We start from the raw sequence: 20,242 nt of genomic DNA on the forward strand, positions 1-20,242 counted from the left end.
GATTCAGCAGCCCTGCGTTCAAGCTGCTCCTGGAATCCAGGGACCCTAAGCTGGCACCACTTAATTCTGAAGATTACTGTGGACACTTGTGGATGTCACATAGCACTATGCATCACTGGCATTCACAGCTTAACCGTATTTAGGACCTGACAGGTTCACTGGAAATGCACCGGTTCCAGATCCAACTCATATTCTAGATGTTGATCTTTGCACAAGTTGGCGCCAGGGGCGGACTGACCATTGGGCCACTTGGGCACTTCCCGAGGGCCCCATGCCCCTAGGGGGCCCCATCAGGGTTGCCAGCCTCAGTAAAACCAGGGACAGCATGTAAAAATTTGTGTTGTTTTTTTACATATGTCTCTGAAATGTCCCTTACCGAAATCCTTTTGGTCTAAAAATCCAGAGATTATAGCTGCCCCACCTCTCCAGTACCTTCTCAGCCAATATAAACATGTCTGTGTATACTGTGTGATTGTATACTGTGTGTGTTTGTGTATACTGGGTGGCTCCATAATCTCTGATTGCGTGGGGGCCCAATAATCTCCTATTGCCCGGGGGCCCCATGAGTTGTCAGTCCGCCCCTGGTTGGCGCCAAGCCCCCATTCCAATACTGGCAACCCACTTGCCAACTGCAGCTTATGCATTGGACTGTTGATTGGCAAGAGCAGAGCATAGCATCAAGAGGTCGGAGGGGGGTCTAACTGCCAACCCCGTGTTCAGTTCAGTCTGCTCCTGGAATGCAGGGGCTCTAAGTTGGCATAACTTTGTTCTGAAGATTACCGCAGGTAATCACGGGTGTTGCAATGCGCTACGCTTCACTGGTACTGCCGGCTCAGCCGTACTTAGGACTTGACAGGTTCACTGGAGAAGGAAGCAGAAAAAAACAAAAAAACTGTTCTTTCTCTAGAGGAAAAAGTACATTTAAATGACTTTATGTTAAACATTCTTCATTCATGCAACAATGGACAACGCGGTCACCTGTTCGCGCTCATGGACCTGATTAAAAGTACTGTCAGCTGGGAGAAAGTTGAGAGGAGATAAATTATGCCGTTGCAATTAAATTGTTCCTATTGTACTTCCACGGGAAGCTTCTCTGCTTGGCTCACTAAAAATAAATGAGACGCTGGGAACTCTTTTCATCATCCTCCCTCTAAATGTGTCTAATGCCCAAAAAAGTTAGAGAGTCACCTTATGAGTTCTCCCACTTCCTGAGAAAAAAAGGTTCTAATTAAAGGGCGCCAATATTAAAATGATAAAAACTTTATATATAAGCCAGTTGCTTGACCTCATGAAAGAAAATTCCACTTTATTGGAATCGCACTAAAATTCATCTTCTTTCGAGACCATATAACCTCACACCCCGCTGTTTGATTGCAAAGGTTTTTTTTTTTTTTTTTCATATCATTTATTTTTTTTATTCCCGTAACGCCTACACATTGCTTGTGCATCGTTCTGTACATCGCTCTGCTCTTTGGCTGTAAAAAATCCAGATGAGACATACTGTTATAATAAAGGAGTATTAGGATAGAACATTAATTAAAGTGTATGTAATCCCAACAATTAACTTTTTGCCGCCCACGTAACACATATGTGTGGCGGCAGAGAGGGTGGGCTTTAACGCCTACACGTCCTTGGGTGGCCAAGGTTTCTGTGCTGAGGGCGCGCTTACTTACCCAGCACAATGACCAACACTCACATATAACTCCTGGTCTCTAGCAGTGATTGGGAGTCCCGATCACATGACCACTGTGTAGTGGCGGCTGGTTGTGCATTTTCTTTGCAGGGGTGGCACAAATCCATCCGCCGTCATCTCTCCCCCCCGGGAGGTCGGGTCACCCCCCCCGGTGGTTGGTCACCAGCCCTGCACTTACCCCATCTAGGTCGTGGGCAGTGCTTCCTCTGGGCGGCAGGAGGCGTCTCCTCCTCCTGGTGCTTCACGGCGGCTTCCCCTGCGTCTCCTCCCTCATACTCCTTGGCGGCCAATAGGTTCACTTCTCCTCTCAGCCAATCGAGTGACAGGTCTCAAGGACACACTTCCTGATTGCCCGGGAGGAGAATCAGGAGGACAACGGCGAATATTAATTTGCTATTGTCACACAACTGGGTGTGCCCTGCGCCCTGAGCCCACTCTTTTTTGAAGCCTAATAGAGTCTCCAGCTCAAATGACGTGCTTCTAAAAAATAAAAAATAAAAATGCCCATTGGGATCCATGTGCCCGGCGCCGCACATGTGGGTTAGGGGGTTGGATGCATGGATTAGGGGGGCCGCTGCGCACCGTATGGAGAGGCCTTCACTGCCACTGTGCCAATAGTGACAATGACAGTGGTCATGTGTTCGGGCACACCTTCTTGCCTCTAGGCATATTACATCAGTTAAAAGGGATGCCAAGGATGGGCAGAAGGGGTTAAAGTAGTATACAAGAAAAAAGAACCGCTGCTCCAGGTGTATAAAGATAAGGCTGATTGGAGTGCCAGCCCCTCTGTGGGAAACTTGGAAAGAAGAAATAAATGGCTGCACATCCAGAACTTCCGATTGTCTTTTATTTTGCTTCACAAAGATAACACCAAAGACACCAAACTGTGCTCACTTAGACGCATTTCACACATACATCTTGTGCTTAATCATGATCAAGCACAAGATGTATGTGTGAAACGCGTCTGTGACCACAGTTTGGTGTCTTTGGTGTTATCTTTGTGAAGCAAAATAAAAATAAAAATCCATACCAAACCCTTATTTGGCAGGTCAGGAAAAGGGGGGGGGCAAGCGAGTGGGGGGGCGAGCGAGTGCTCCCCCTTCTAAACCATACCAGGCCACATGCCTTCAACATGGGGGGGGGGGGGAGAAGGCATTCGGAAGGAAGCAGAGAAAGAAGACAGATTCCCATAAGCCCACTGCCCGCAGACCCCCACAACCACCGGCCAGGGTTGTTGGGAAGAGGCCCTTGTCCCCATCAACATGGTGACCTTCCAGCAGCCAGAAACAATAGATCTCCCAGCAGCCAGCAACAATAGACCCCTCCATCAAAAGCCGCTCTCTCCTGTCAACAATTGACCCCACAGCAACAACCCCCTCCCAAGGAACAATAGATCCCCCATCCAACAGCATTAGACCTCCCCAGCAAAAATAGCTCCCCCCAGGAACCAGCATAAAAAAAAAAAAAACTCCAGCGCACCCCAGCAACCCTACGCATTACATACATTCAGTGCTAGAGGTGCCGGAATTGCGCCCCCCCCCCACCGCGCTTCCGCTGAATAAAAGCCCTGTATGTACCTGATTTCCATGTAAGTCCAACTTAACAAGGTGAACACATGGTTGAAGAGCTCTGATGTCTTTGATGTAGTTATCGGCCAAAGAGCAGAACTTCAGAGACGTACAAAACTGCAGAAGGTTCACGTCCTTCAAGAGCAGCTTCACTATGTGCACCGCCACAAGTTCCTCCAGCTTCTCACCCCAACGGTTGTCCACAGACAGTCCATGTTCCAGTAGAAGACTTTCAGAGGCGGGTATCAGATAATTCTCTTCCATCTTTGATTAGTGCCCTAAAAAATACAAGATTATTAATTTTGAAAAGCAGCCATCGTATAAAATGCACACCAAAAACCAGGCTTTTATTATAGCGGAACTTCAGTCATTTATTCAGCCTTCCATCTGTTAAATCTTCTGCCCTTCTTGTTGTTTTAACTTTGGATAAGTAAAATCTACCAGTAAATTCCTTATACAGCCCACTTCCTGTTTCTTGTCTGGTCATTAGCCTAGGCTTATGACATCATGCACAGCTCTCTCTCTCCTGAATGTTTGTCAAGAAGGGAGGGGGGGGGTGAGTCATAAGAGGGCTAATGAGAGCTGGAGGTGTGCCTCTGTAAATCCAGGAAGTGAAGAGGCAGCAGCTTCAGCTGCCCACAGTTATAATGGATACAGGCAGAATCAGTGGAGGGAGATTTCTGCAGCAAGTACAGAATTGCAGTGTACATAAAATAATATGCAAAGTGGTTGGAGGGAAGCTTTAGAATGGCAAAGATGTTTTTATTACAAATTATGTCAGCAGACTGCAGTTCCTCTTTAACAAAACGTGCCAATAATGCAAAAGCGGAGCAGTTTTGATGTGTTTTTTTCAATGGACAGCTGTGTTTTTGGTGGGGTTTTGAAAAACGCAGCTAAATTGCATAGCTCCCAACTGTCCCTGATTTGGAGCAATGTCCCTCTGTCCCTTATTCCTCCTCATTTGTCCCTCATTTTGGTCCGATCTCTATAGTTGTATATAAAATGCACTTTTTATCTTTCAAAAAGTGTTTCCTGGTGCTAAACCTTTCATCTGATAAATAAATTGCTGTATTTGTAAATTCCAAAAGCCAATATAAAGGAATAGAAGTGTTAAAAAAGCACGTGTGGGTTTAGCCAGTCTTTTTTTTTTTTCTTTGTACAATTCTCCTTTAATCCCGGAAGATTTTACCCCCTTCCTGACCAGGGCACTTTTTTTTGCGATTCGCCACTGCGACGCTTTAACTGAGAATCGCGCGGCCATGCGACGTGGCTCCCAACCAAAAAACGTCAATTTTTTCCCACAAATAGAACTTTCTTTTGGTGGTATTTGATCACCTCTGCGGTTTTTATTTTTTGTGCTATAAACAAAAAAATAGCGCCAATTTTGAAAAAAAAATCAAAAAAAGCAATATTTTTTACTTTTTGCTATAATAAATATCCCCTAAAAATATATAGAAAAAATATTTTTTCCTCAGATTAGGCCGATATGTATTCTTCTACATATTTTTGGTAAAAAAAATTGCAATAAACGTTTATTGATTGGTTTTCGCAAAAGTTATAGCATTTACAAAATAGGGGATTTGGGATCTTATAGACTTCCAATCCCTCTATAAAGAGTACCTGTCATGTGCCTATTACTGTCACAAGGGATATTTACATTCCTTGTGACAGCAATAAAAGTGATTAAAAAAAAAATGTGAAAAAGGGACAAAAAAAAAAAAAAAAATAATGTAAAGCTCACGCGCAGAATCAAACACATAGTGAAGTCACGCCCACAAATGTAAACGCTGTTCAAACCACACAGGTGAGGTATCACCGCGATCGTTAGAGCAAGCGCAACAATTATAGCATTAGACCTCCTCTGTAACTCTAAACTGGTAAGCTGTAGAAATGTTTAAAACGTCACCTATGGAGATTTTTAAGCACTGTAGCTTGTTCCATTCCACGAGTGTGCGCAATTTTAAAGCATCACATGTTAGGTATCTATTTACCGTATATACTCGAGTATAAGCCGAGATTTTCAGCCTCTTTTTTGAGGCTGAAAGTGCCCCCCTCGGCTTATACTCGAGTCATCGCTGTCTGCCCGCTCGAACAGCGTGTCGAGCAGACAGACAGCGGCCATTCTATTCAAAAGCCGCGCCTCCGGCTCCGCCTTCGCCTGTGATAGGCGGAACACTGAATTTCCCAGCAGCCTGTGTTCCGCCTATCACGGACATCGTATCATCCTCGTACTACGGACGAGGATGATACGACGTCTGTGATAGGCGGAACACAGGCTGCTGGGAAATTCAGTGTTCCGCCTATCACAGGCGAAGGCGGCGGCGCAGCTTTTGAATTTTACAATGGCCGCCGACGAAGAGGGCACGGGACGGGACGGGACGGGGGCAAGGCAAGGCACGGCACGACACGGCACGGGACGGAGGCAAGGAGGCAAGGTAAATCCCCCCTTCCTTGTGTGCTGTGTGTTTTTCAGTCCTTTGCTCACAAAGAAATGATCTTTTCAGAACAAGCCAGAGAGTTTCAGAGGAACATTAATAATTCATATGCCTACAGAATGCGGCTGCTTGCTCTTATCAGCAGATAATTCTGGCCAGAACAATCCCTGATTACATGTGTTTATTGTGCCCTCGAATGCCTTCCATAACCCTGTGTACATAAAGATTCATTATTCTTCACCGGCACTATGGCTCACCCTATAGGGCATCATAACACCATAAAGAAAGTAGGATCATCCCAAATAGGGATCTGTAGTCCCTTTAAAGCCCAACTCCATGAAACAAATTGCTGGTTATTAGGAGGCTCGGGACAAAGGTAGGCTGGACACACACACACACACACACACACACACACATACACACACACACACGGATGGATGGAGACACACACAGGGATGGATGGATGGATGGAGACACACACACACAGGGATGGATGGATGGATGGATGGAGACACACACACACAGGGATGGATGGATGGATGGATGGAGACACACACACACAGGGATGGATGGATGGATGGACACACACACACACAGGGATGGATGGACGGACACACAGGGATGGACGGACACACAGGGATGGACGGACACACAGGGATGGACGGACACACAGGGATGGACGGACACACACACAGGGATGGACAGGCATGTCTCACCCTCGGCTTATACACGAGTCAATAAGTTTGCCAGTTTTTTTGGGGGTAAATTGGGGGCCTCGGCTTATATTCGGGTCGGCCTATACTCGAGTATATACGGTACTCGGCGTAACATCATCTTTCACATTAAATTAAAAAACGTAATTTTTTTTTTATTAATTTTTTTTTATTCATGAAAATGTATATCCTCCAAAAAAAATTGCATTTGAAAGGCAGCTGCGCAAATACAGTGTGACATAAAATATTGCAACGATCGCCATTTTATTCTCTAGGGTCTTCGCTAAAAAAAAAAATTATATATTTTTCATTCATTCCTGGAGTTCCCCTTTAAACTGCGGAACAGTTCAATTATAACATCATACATACAGTGCCTTGCGAAAGTATTCAGCCCCCTTGAACTTTTCAACCTTTTGCCACATTTCAGGCTTCAAACATAAAGATATAAAAAAAAATTTTTTGGTGAAAAATCACCAACAAGTGGGACACAATTGTGAAGTGGAACGAAATCTATTGGATTTTTGAAACTTTTTTAACTAATAAAAAAATGAAAAGTGGAGCGTGCAAAATTATTCGGCCCCCTTGCGTTAATACTTTGTAGAGCCACCTTTTGCTGCGATTACAGCTGCAAGTCGCTTGGGGTATGTCTCTATCAGTTTTGCACATCGAGAGACTGAAATTCTTGCCCATTGTTCCTTGCAAAACAGCTCGAGCTCAGTGAGGCTGGATGGAGAGCGTTTGTGAACAGCAGTTTTCAGCTCTTTCCACAGATTCTCGATTGGATTCAGGTCTGGACTTTGACTTGGCCATTCCAACACCTGGATATGTTTATTTGTGAACCATTCCTTTGTAGATTTTGCTGTATGTTTGGGATCATTGTCTTGTTGGAAGATAAATCTCCGTCCCAGTTTCAGGTCTTTTGCAGACTCCAACAGGTTTTCATCCAGAATGGTCCTGTATTTGGCTGCATCCACCTTCCCCTCAATTTTAACCATCTTCCCTGTCCCTGCTGAAGAAAAGCAGGCCCAAACCATGATGCTGCCACCACCATGTTTGGCAGTGGGGATGGTGTGTTGAGGGTGATGAGCTGTGTTGCTTTTACGCCAAACATATTGTTTTGCATTGTGGGCAAAAAGTTCAATTTTGGTTTCATCTGACCAGAGCACCTTCTTCCACATGTTTGGTGTGTCTCCCAGGTGGCTTGTGGCAAACTTTAGACGAGACTTTTTATGGATATCTTTGAGAAATGGCTTTCTTCTTGCCACTCTTCCATAAAGGCCAGATTTGTGCAGTGTACGACTGATTGTTGTCCTATGGACAGACTCTCCCACCTCAGCTGTAGTTCTCTGCAGTTCATCCAGAGTGATCATGGGCCTCTTGGCTGCATCTCTGATCAGTCTTCTCCTTGTCTGAGCTGAAAGTTTAGAGGGACGGCCAGGTCTTGGTAGATTTGCAGTGGTATGATACTCCTTCCATTTCAAAATGATCGCTTGCACAGTGCTCCTTGGGATGTTTAAAGCTTGGGAAATCTTTTTGTATCCAAATCCGGCTTTAAACTTCTCCACAACAGTATTACGGACCTGTCTGGTGTGTTCCTTGGTCTTCATGATGCTCTCTGTGCTTTCAACAGAACCCTGAGACTATCACAGAGCAGGTGCATTTATACAGAGACTTGATTACACACAGGTGGATTCTATTTATCACCATCAGTCATTTAGGACAACATTGGATCACTTCTGGAGTGAGTTTGCTGCACTAAAAGTAAAGGGGCCGAATAATTTTGCACGCACCACTTTTCAGTTTTTTATTTGCTAAAAAAGTTTAAAATATCCAATAGATTTTGTTCCACTTCACAATTGTATCCCACTTGTTGGTGATTCTTTACAAAAAATTTAAATTTTATATCTTTATCTTTATGCCTGAAATGTGGCAAAAGGTTGAAAAGTTCAAGGGGGCCGAATACTTTCGCAAGGCACTGTAAAAGAATAAAATAGAAAAAAACTATAGAATAGAATAGAATAAAAAGACTATAACTGTTTTTCGATAGAATAAATTGGAATTTCGAATAGAATAGAAAAGAATAGAATAGTACCAGCCAACACTACCAATCAACAGTACCAGCCAGCAGCACCAATCAACAGTACCAGCCATCAGTACCTGCCAGCAGTACCAGCCAGCTGTACCAGCCAGCTGTACCTGCAAGAAGTTCCAACCAGCAGTACAAGCCAACAGTACCCGCCAGCAATACTCACAAGCAGTACCAGCCAGCAGTACGAACCAGCTGTACCTGCAAGCAGTACCCCCAGCACTATCCACCAGCAGTACCAAACATCAGTACCCTGCCAGCAGTACCAGAAATAAGTACCCACCAGCAGTACAAACCAGCTGTACCCGCCAGCAGTATCAGCCAGCAGAACCAACCAGCAGTACCAACCAGCAGTACCTGCTAGCAATACCAGCCAGCTCTACCCAACAGCAGTACCAGCCAGCAATACCCGCCAACAGAACCCACCAGCAGTACCAGCCCTGGAGGACAGCCGGCAGCAGCCACCAGCCATACCCGCCTCAGGGACAGCAGCAGTCTGCGATACCTGCAGGAATCCTGAGGAAGAAGTGAAGACTGAGGTCAGTTGAGGTGCAGGTAAACCGCTGTGCATCAGTGTGAAAGAAGACTTAAGCCCCTTTCACATCAGAGTCCTCTCTGTACATCAGAGTTCCCAGTGTTTCCCCTTAAATCAGGGTTCCCAGAGGATCCCTTATGTCAGAGTCCCCAGAGTTCTCCTCTACATCAGAGTCTGCAGAGTCCCCCCTCACAGTGTAAATGGACTCTGCGGATTCAGAGCAAAAAAAGGGGCAACTCTGCGGATTCAGAGCAAAAAAGGGGCAACTCTGTGGATTCAGAGGTAAAAGGGGTACTCTGTGTAAATCAATTAATTGCAAAAAACATATGTATAGTTTATACTATAAAAAAATTGCTGTGCACCGCTAAAGTGTTTGCGTTTAACCTGATGGCAACCCTACTTTCACACGATCAGCTCCACCTGTCTGTCAGACAGGTGGACCCAATTGGACCCTCCATTCACCTTTATAGAGCGGCAGATGTAAACTGACTTATGTCCTTTTACACCCCCCTATGTCCAATCCAATCCACTTAAAAAAAAACAGAAGGGGATCCGTCCCCTTCTGTCTGAGCAGATGGGGGGGGGGGGATATAGAGAAGAAGTTGTGTCCGTGTTTGCTCTGCACATGCAGAGTGTATATGGACCTGTCATCTGCCCACTCTGCTCATTGTGGCCCACGACCGGTTACCAAGTCACTAATGTGGCTCTCGCTCTTCCATAGGTTTTTTTTTTTAATTCTTTATTTATAGGATTTTCCAAAATTTACAAAAAACCACGATTCATATATAAACTATTTCACATGTTAAATACAACATCATTTCTTATACAGGTTATCTTCCTATTCCCTCCCCCCCCCCCTTCCCACCCCTCCCTCACTCGATCCTACTCCATGGGACTCCTTTTAACTAGCTTTCAATCCTCTTCAGATAGCTTTCAGTTTTACCAAACAATACCCAAAGACGCCATTTATTTTGGTACCTTTCCTCCAAGTTATCCAGTTTGTACATTGACTCTTCTATGATTCGAGTCTTTTCTAACCTATCTGCCCACTCCCTCATTGAGGGCGGGTCAGCTCTTTTCCATCTAAGCGGTATCAATGATTTAGCAGCATTTAATAAAGAGGGTATCAAGGAATACGCATACTCCTTCTCTCCTTTTTCTATATCATGAAACAAACATACCCATGGATCCCTCCTAATCCTTTCCCCTGTTATTTCAAAAATAGTTTCTATTACTTTATCCCAAAATATCTGTATCTTAGGGCACAGCCACCATATGTGGGCAAAAGACCCCTCCCCCATGCAGCCTCTCCAGCATAGCCGGGGGGTCGCACTACATATTTTATTTCCTTGTTGTGGGGTTATGTACCATCTTGTTAAAAGTTTATATGACATCTCTCGTGTTTGCGAATCTACGGTAACCGAGTAGGTTCGTCTAATTATCCTATTTCTATGGCCATCATCACCTAAGGACCCGATTTCGTTTTCCCATTTTTCTAAATAGGGAGGGTAATTTTGCTCTATTCTTTCTATTAGAATTTTATAAAATTTTGAGATTCTTTTTTGAAGGCACTGTCGGTTCACTAATAGCTTCTCCAACGGTCTAAGTTGTTCCATACCCCGTAGTGGCTGTGGTAAAGACTGAATAAAATAATATAATTGAAAATATCTCCATTTGTCTAATGGTTTATGTCCCCATTTCCCTATAATTTCTTCATATGTGCACATCCTATTACCTTCCATCACCTCCTGTACTTTAATATTATCTTTCTTAACCCAACTACTATAATATAAATATTCCTCTTGACCTGGGATAAAGAATTTAGTGTCCAGTAGTGGCATTAGTGGTGAGTTGTGTTCCCAGTTATATCGTTTGTTTATTGTGTCCCATATCTGAAATAAATTTTTTGTGAGTGTGCTTGTGTTAGGGCCTAATTCTCTGTGTTTTGCAGGTATCCATACTATTTCCCCTAAATCCCTTCTACTTAACTTAATTTCTAATTCAGCCCAGTCCTTACCCTTTTTATTATAAATCCAGTCCGGTATTCGAGAGATTGCTATAGCCTCATAATACTTTTGGAGATCCGGCATTGCCAACCCTCCCCTTTCTTTACTTCTGATCAGGGTATTCCGAGCCACCCTTGCCGCTTTTTTTTTCCATATAAATCTGTTAATCAAAATTTTTAATTTATTTAAATAAACCTGTGGTAACACTATTGGGATCATTTGGCATGTATAGGAAAAGATTGGTAAAATAAACATTTTAACTACGTTTATTCTACCTGTCCATGATAGAGCTTTATATTGACACCTTTCCAAATTCTGTTTAATTTTATTTAATAAGGGTATATAATTGGCCTCAAACAGATCACTCACCTCTGCTGTCAGCCTTATTCCCAAGTAGACCAATTCCCTCCCACACCATCTAAAGGGGAATTTAGACCGAAGACGGCTCTGCTCTGTTATAGAAATATTCAGATTCAGAATTTCGGATTTAGATGTATTAACCTTGAAGTTAGAGACCTTCCCATAACTTGATAGTTCTTCCATTAATGCTGGTATGGAAGACCCAGGGTTGGAAATATAGAGCAAAAGGTCGTCGGCAAACGCCGCAACCTTGAACTCCCTGTCAGCAGCCCTTATCCCATAAATGTTTGAATTCATCCTAATGGCCCTCAACAGAGGTTCTAGTGACAGTATAAATAATAATGGGGATAGCGGGCAGCCCTGTCTTGTCCCATTGAATAACTCAAGGGGGCAGGACAGGGCCCCGTTTATTCTTATTCTAGCTTTAGGGTGGGTATAAAGGGCGTCTACCCAACCCCTCATACGGTCCCCCACTCCATACCTTTCCAGAACCTCAAACAAGAACCTCCACCCCACTCGGTCAAATGCCTTTTCCGCGTCTATTGACATGAGCACCGCAGGGGTGCCCCGTCTTACCGCTTCTTGGCATAACATAATGGTCTTTAATGTGTTATCCCGACCCTCTCTCCCCTCAATAAATCCAACCTGATCCTGCAATATCCATTCTGGCACATGTGGTCCCAATCTCTCTGCAATAATTTTTGCAAACAATTTAATGTCTGAATTTAATAAAGAAATTGGCCTATAGCTTTCTACTGCCGCCGGGTCTTTTCCCTCTTTTAAGATCAGGACCACATGTGTCAGAAGTGTTTCTTCACGAAATGCTTGACCCTTCCCCACTGCATTAAAATAGTCGCATAATCTTGGGACTAGCTGTTTTTGGAATTGTTTATAATAGGAGATCGGGAAACCATCGGGCCCCGGGCACCCTCCTTTAGCTGTATTTTTGATCGCCCTCTCAACCTCCGCCCTTGTTATTGGGGTTTCTAATGCTTCCATTTCTAATTGCCTGGCCCTGGGGATATCTAACTGATTTAGATATTCCTTTATTCCCTCCTCTACTTGATTCTCACCCTTATCCTGTTGCCCAATATTATATAGGCCCTGATAATATGTGAAGAATGTGTTAACAATATCGTCTGGCATATTTTGTAAGTCCCCCGCAGCATTTCTTACGTTTGGAATGAAAGTTCTATTTTTCTTTTCCTTCACCCTCCTAGCCAGCCATTTACCTGATTTATTCCCCCATTGGTACCTTTCTCTTCCCAAAATATGATAGATCGATCTCCTATTCTGCTCTAAGCAATCATCTAACTCACGTTTTTTTGTTATTAAATCTTGGGTGTCCTGAAGCCCCCATGGTCTCCCCAACTGTTCCAATCTCTGAATTTCCTCGTATAATAGGGATTTCTTCTTCTCCCTCTCTCTCTTTTTCCCTGCACCAATCCCTATTAATACGCCTCTTATAACTGCCTTGTGCGCTTCCCATAATACAGGGCTAGATGTTTCCGGGATGTCATTCAGACTAAAGAATTGTATAATCTCCTGCTCAATCCTTTCTGCTGTATCTTTGTCCTGTAATAGAGATTCATTCAGTCTCCAATTCGTCCTCGGTCCATGGTCCCCCCCGATCTCCAACTGAATCAGCACAGGAGCATGATCTGAAACAGTTCTTATCTTTATTTCAGCCTTCTTAAGTGCCCTTAAAAATGAATGCTCCAGGAAGATATAATCTATACGGGAAAAGGAACCATGGACCGAGGAAAAACATGTATAATCCCTATCTTTAGGGTGCAGTGTTCTCCAAGTATCATATAATTGGTATGCAGTTAATACTCTTGAAAATGACCTCAGTTTATGTTCAGATATCCTAGGCCCCACCCCTGTAGTATCTATTTTGGGGTTCATGCTCCAATTGAAATCACCTGCCAAAATTAATTTCCCTTCTTTAAAATCTTCTATTTTATTCAAAACTTTCTTCACGAATCGACCCGTATTCTTATTTGGGGCATAGATATTAACAATTGTACATTTAAAATTAAACAGCATACCTTTTAGGCATAGGTAACGACCCTCCGGATCCACCAGTCGCTCTTCTAGGTTAAATCTTATTGTTCTACTGAACCCTATTGCAACCCCTCTCGAGAAGGGGGATGGGGAATCCCCGTAGAACCACACCGGGTAATTGGCCGAATTCAGTCTAACCCCAGAAGTGCATGTTATATGCGTCTCCTGCAAACACACTATATTTGCGTCCATATATTGCAGTTCGTCATTTACCCGGAATCTTTTCCTTTTTGAATTTAAACCCCTTACATTATACGTAACAACATTAAGGACTACCATACCTCTCTACTGGGATAATTCCCCTCCCTATTTTTTTTTCTCTTTTTTTTTTCCTTTTCTTTCCTTCTCTTCTTTATTTCCCTTTCTTCTTTCTTTTTTCCTTTCCTCCTAAGCGTCTAGTGGATCCAGTGGTGCCTGTACCTGCTAGTCCCATGGGAGGACCGAGTGAGAGCCCAAAAAAGCAACCGAAAACCACCCCCCTCCCTTTCCCTCCCTCCCTCCATCTCCCCTCCCAGAACCCCCTTTGTCCTATAACGGAACGTCTCGTGAGACTGGGTAGGACACCCCCCTTCCCGTTAAGCCTATGGCATTGGTGGGCCGCTGTTTGTGTTCGCCTCACCCCCATAGTATCCCTGGAGCTTGAACCTTAATCCGCCCAAGACTCCTCTCGCCTACCCTCCCTCCCTCCCCCCAATTCCCCCCCCTCACCCCTCAACTCTCAGTGCAAATTCATCAGTTCAGCTCAATTCCAGTAATCTACTTTCGACTCCCCCTGATTGGTCGGCCCTGCCCTTTCCTCCCCCGGGTACTATTCCCTTCCGCCCCTAATACATCTTCACTACTCCATTCTATCTGAGGGGCGGGGATTATACCTAACTGTTCACAAAATTCTGGGAGGTCTTCAGGGTAGCGCAGAACTGCAGATCGTCCCTCTTTCTTTCCTATGAGGCATGCAGGAAATCCCCATTGATATGGGATGTCCGCCGCTCTCAGCAGTTCAGTAAGTGGTTTTAAGCATCTCCTCCTTCCCAATGTCTCACCCGCTAAATCAGGGTAGATCTGCAGTTCCGTGCCCTCATGGACCACCCCAGACTGTGTTCTCCCTCTTCTCATTACCTGCATTTTTTCTACTACATTGTGAAATCTCACTATAACGTCTCGAGGTGCTTCTGTTCTAATCCCCCGGGGTAGAGTCATTCTATGTATTCTATCAATTTTCAAAGGGGCTGTGACTTCCTTATCTAATAAAGGGTTAAAAATCTGTTGAGCTATCTCGCCCAGAGCCGACCCACCATATGACTCGGGGAGACCTTTTATCCGTATATTCTTTCTCCTACTTCTATTTTCTTGGTCCTCCAGCTTATATCTAAATGCTCTATTTGATTTCCGGAGGGCTGTTATCTGCTCTAAGATTCCCTCCATCTTACTCTCTTGAGACTCAACTCTGTTTTCTAACTCCTCAACTCTCCCCAATACCAAACCTATATCACTTCTTATTGTTGCGATATCTGCCCTTAGGGAGATCTCCATTCTCGAGAACATCTCAGAGAGCATCTCCCTGATTTGTGGGGGTTGGAGGGTTTCTCTATGGCTATCCGGAATCATTTCTTCTGTCTCCCTGTTAACCACCTCCCCCTCCCCCCGGGAATTATTCTGGTCTATTTCTACATTCTGTAAATTTACCCCGCTTTTTTTTTTAATCTCGCTTGACTTACTCGTGGTATTTTTTACCCCCCTTCCCTCTTCCCCCTTCTGTCTACTTGGGCCTGGGCGAATAGATGTATCTGTTCTGGGGCTGTCAGTCCCTTCATCCTCTCTTATACTAGAGTTTGCAGCTAAATATTTTTGGATCCCGACCGGACTTGTAGCCGGGGTGGCTGTCTTGTTAACTTTACTTGTCTTTCCCCTCATTTTGACAGGGTTGGAGACCCTCCTCCCTTTATCTATCGCTCTTCCATAGGTTGGGCACCCCTGCTTTAATGTGAACTTTTTTGTAAAAAAAAATACTGGGCTGTCTATTTCTATGTCTTGTCCTGTAAAATACAACGGGGGACATTTATCCATGCCGTCACAGGGCAAGTCATAGCTGTGGAGGAGCAAAGGGATAGAATGAATCCAGAATTGCAGCTTCATTTATCAATTCCTCCCTCTGCTGCTCTAAAGTAAAACTATGACAATGTGAAACCTGACCCTGACCACGTCTGCTTTGTGTGTAGCTTTTCATTAAAGATTGGACTCGTATATACTGTTGAGTCTGTCGCTGATCATAAATAGAGATGGCCCTGCAGTTCGCCCGGCGGTCGGTTCGTGCAAACTTTTCTCGTTCACGAGTCGCCAAACCGGCGCTGTTCGTTTACATTGTGAAGAACTTTGACCCATGACACATCCATCATGGGGTACAGGACAGCCAATTGAGACATTTCAGCACATGGACATACCCCCTACCTTATAAATAGACCTGATCTGGTGGCCATTTTACATTCTGTCTTTTGTCAGTGTATGGAAAGGACGCTGTGTGGAGAAGGGACAGTCAGTCTGTAATCATCACTAGCTATTACTATTAGGTCCACAAATGAGGGACTGTCCAACCTGAGTGTTCATCCAACTGCGAATGGCTATTCTCTGGATGCAGTCAAAGTACGGAACGTTTATAGACTCTGACACTGAGAGTACCTGAATTCCTTTCCAACCCTCTGATCCCAAGTTAAAGGCTGTTCAATGGTTGAAGTTTGCAAATAAAATCCATTCAAGTGGATCTATTGTCAGTCTCAAGTTACTGGGCCATCTAGCACGGGACATCCCCTAGACGTGCAACAAGGAGAACGGAAGGTAATGGTAAGCCCAAAAATAACCAGAAGCTCCTTCAGGGGTTAGAGCTACACTGTATAATAATAATAATAATAATAATAAGCAGAAAATTCAGAAAGGAGGAAACATGAAGGCAGAGAAGAAGAATGGTAGATGATCAGTAAAGATAATAAAGATAGATGAGGAAAGAGAAATAGAGGAATAGGCCCCTTTCACACTGTTCAGATCCGCCTGTCCATTTTTTCAGGCAGATCTGAACGGGCGCTCCATGCACCTCTATGGAGCAGTGGTGACATGTCCGCTGACATCCGATCTGCCCCAATCCGATCCGCAAAATCCAGACGGATGCAAACCCTATTTTTCATCCGTCTGGCGGATCAGATCGGTTGAAAACGGACAGGCGGTCTGTAATTATCAGACCCCCCCATAGGAGAGAGCGGGGCTCTGACGGGTCCGTCCCTGCACAGAGTGCAGAGGCAGGCTTGTCATTTGCCGGCTCAGCGGGGATCAGCGGAGCGATCCCTGCTGAGCAAGCGGAGCACTAAATACGGATCCATAGGTCTGAAAGGGACCATACATTGAGAGAGGGAAGAAGGAAAAGGTAAAAGTAAGAAAGATAATAAAGATGGCCAAGGAAAGAGGAAGAGAGGAATACAGTGCAAAAGAGGGAGAATGGAATGGAGAAATCAAGAAAAAGAAAAAAAAGGCGTAAATGAGAGATCGACACAAGAGAAACGAAGGAAGGAAGTGGGGAAGAAAGAAATGAAGGAAGGGGAAAAAAATAAATAGGAGAAGATCAGGAAAGAAAAAAAAGATAGATAAGGAGGAATATATTGTGAGAGATAAGAGAGATAAGGAAGGAAGGAAGGAAGGAAGGAAGGAGGGAGGGAGGAAAAGAGGAAAAATAGAATAAGACCAGGAAAGAATAAAAATGGGCAAGGGAATAGGAATACATTATGAGAGATAGAAGAAGGAAGGATAAAATCATGAAAGAGAAAGGTGAATAGAAAAGGAAAGAGAAAGAAAGGCATACACAAGACAGGGAAAAAAGAAAGAAAGAAAAAGAAAGAAAGAAAGACTAGATGGAGAGACAGAAAACAAGGAGGAAGGAAGAAGAAATAGATTAGGAAAGAGACTAAAAACTCATAGAAGAAAAAAGGAAAAGAATCAAGAATAAATTGACAAGTGGAGAGGGATAAATAGGAGGGGTGCGCAGGGAAGCAGAGACAGGAGGGGGGTAGATCAGGGGGTTGCTTTGCAGAAATTATTGTGGACTCTTCTGGTAAGAGGGAAGAGATCTCCCTGTGCTGAGCCCCCATTATATTGTAGGAAAGCTGAGCGGATATATTTCCTCTCCCAGGTGACACTTTCTGAGTGTTGTCTACAATTACCTGTGGCTCTCAGCTCCTGTACAGCCTGCTAGTCTCTCCCTGGGCTGTGCGGATCCATGATGTGTGTTGCACTCCGCTGCTATGGAAACCACCAGCCTTAAAGTGACACAACCAGCCTGACGGCGCACACCTCACCAGGGCTCACCCTGCTCTACCAGTATGCAAATAGTTAAGGTGAATTGTTCACACTTCAGAGATTATCAAATTGTAAAATCCTTTTTTTTTTTTTTTAAACAATGTCACCATCTGCTTTGATAGCAAGGCAAATGATTAGATGACAATAGAATAAATAAAATCACACTTTATTTGTATTACGCTATAACAGTTTTGCTACATTTATGTGATATGACAGGACATCAGTTTAAATGTATTTACTATCTATTGCATTTTTTTATTTATTTTTTATAGTGAGCATTGTTTACACCATCTCTGAAAAAGGTTGTTGCTTTTAAATCGGAGGTCCACCCTAAAGTGGACCTTCCGCTCATCGGAACCCTCCCCCCCTCCGGCGCCACAATTGGCACCTTTCAGGGGGGAGGGGGGTACAGATACCTGTACAGTACAGGTATCTACACCCACTTCCGGGATAGCTCTCTGCGGAAAGGGGCGTAGATTACGCCCCTTTCCGCAAGAGCCCGCCCCTTTCCGCAAGTGCCCCGCTGCCTGCTGGGAAACACACAGATCCCAGAGGCAGCGGGGACCGTCCTTATTGCGCAGCACAACTCGCGCATGCGCAGTAGGGAACCGGGAAATGAAGCCGAAAGGCTCCATTTCCTGATTCCCATACCCAAGATGGCGGCGGCAGTACCCGAGAGACGATCTAGAGATCGGCTTCGGGTGCCGACATCGCGGGCGCGCTGGACAGGTAAGTGTCACTATTTTAAAAGTCAGCAGCTGCAGTATTTGTAGCTGCTGGCTTTTAAAAAAAAAAAAAAAAAACGCGGAGTCCCGGCGGACTCCCGCTTTAAGTTTAATTTAAAATGATTGTGTAGGTCACTGGTGGATGACTTTTTAGATAAAGGGGCCCTTCAGGTATGGAGCCTGACATCACCAAAGGGCCACACATAATATTTGGTGCATGTGATGCTACAGATCACTGTAATACTACTGGGCATCCTCCATCCTCCAAACTCACCTCTATCTAAGACCCCTTTCCCACTGGAGGCATTTTTTAAGGTGCCTTAGCGCTAAAAATAGCACCTGTAAAGAGTCTGAAAAAAGCCTCATCTGGGGCGATGTGCAGGCGCTTTAATATCAATGGGCAGTGCCACCAAAGTGCCTGCAAAGCGCCTTGGCAGCAGCACTTTTAACCCTTAAATCGTCCGCTAGCGCCACAAAAACTTATTTAGACACAATGTTAGTTACTAAACATAAGCAGGTGTCCATATAAGGGCATTCAAGTCACCAGCATCCCACCTCTTTGTTTATGTGTGTTTAACTAAATATAGACACATGTGGGTACTGAGGTCACCAGCATCCCGCCCTTTTGTTTACATCCACACTGAGTGTAGTCCTTAAAGTGGTTGTAAACCCTTACAAACCACTTTGACCTACAGGTAAGCCTAGATTAAGGCTTACCTGTAGGTCCAAGAAATATCTCGGTTTAGGAGATATTTAGTAAAGGACAGTGACAGCTGTTTACGGCGCATGCGTCGTAGACAGCGGTGCGCAGGCGCACTATCGCCGTTAGCAGCATGCCGCTGCTAACGGCGATATGTCGTTAGTGGCGGCTCCCGTGCGCATTCGCAGGAGTGACGTCATCGCTGCTCCGGCGCTGTGAGTGGCCGGAGCAGCGACACCTGGAAGAAGATGGGCACTCCGGACTACAGGGGACAGCGGTGACTTCGCTGGCTCCTGTGTCAGGTAAGTGACACATAATGGGCTACTATGCGATGCATAGTAGCCCATCATGCTTTACCTTTGCAGGGAGACAAAGAGGACTTAAAGCCATCAGGGTTTACGTCCTCTTTAACCACTTGCCTACCAGGCACGAACAGCCCCTTCCTGCCCAAGCTTTCACACTCTGAATGACAATTGCACGGTCATGCTACACTGTACCCAAACAAATTTTTTATCATTTTCTTCACACAAATAGAGGTTTCTTTTGGTGGTATTTAATCACTGCTGGGTTTTTTATAAAAAAAAAAAAAAAAAAAAAAAGGGCCAAAAATTTTTTTTTTTTACTTTTTTTGTGTCAGTAAGTTTTGTAACTAAGTGATGAGCGCTGATGAGGCGGCACTGATACGCTGAACTGGTGGGTATTGGGTGGGATGAGGTACTGGTGGGATGAGGTGGCACTTATGGTCACTGATATTGCGGCACTTATGGGCACTGATGAGGAGGCACTAATATGCCACACTGATAGGTGGCACTGATGAGCACTGGTTGGTGGCACTGATGGGCACTAATAGGTGGCACTGATGGGCACTGATAGACAGCAGTGTTGGGCATGGATAGGCGGTACATAGCACTGATGGGTGGCACTGATGGACAATGATGGACAGCAGTGATGGGCATTGATGGGCAGCACTAATTGCCAGATCTGACTGACATGACTAATGGGCACTGATTTGTGGCACT

The 20,242-nt window shown here is 44.5% G+C and overlaps 1 protein-coding gene across 2 annotated transcripts in view; it reads right to left on the reverse strand.

Moving 5' to 3' along the window:
• LOC143926588 (leucine-rich repeat and IQ domain-containing protein 3-like) overlaps positions 1 to 17,799 on the reverse strand; it is a 72,414-nt gene extending 54,615 nt beyond the window's left edge. For both annotated transcript variants that reach the window (XM_077450472.1, XM_077450471.1), the window contains exons 1-2: positions 17,663 to 17,799; positions 3,271 to 3,539 (exon numbers count right to left, since the gene is read on the reverse strand). In XM_077450472.1, the coding sequence (XP_077306598.1) occupies positions 3,271 to 3,525 (255 nt within the window). In that variant the 5' untranslated portion in view covers positions 3,526 to 3,539; positions 17,663 to 17,799. The remainder of the gene's footprint in view (positions 1 to 3,270; positions 3,540 to 17,662) is intronic.
• Positions 17,800 to 20,242: the final 2,443 nt, after the last annotated feature.

Source organism: Lithobates pipiens, unplaced genomic scaffold (assembly GCF_037356315.1).
Source record: "Lithobates pipiens isolate NorthernLeopardFrog02 unplaced genomic scaffold, aLitPip1_a1.2 Scaffold_23, whole genome shotgun sequence".
Classification (NCBI taxonomy): Eukaryota; Metazoa; Chordata; class Amphibia; order Anura; family Ranidae; genus Lithobates; species Lithobates pipiens.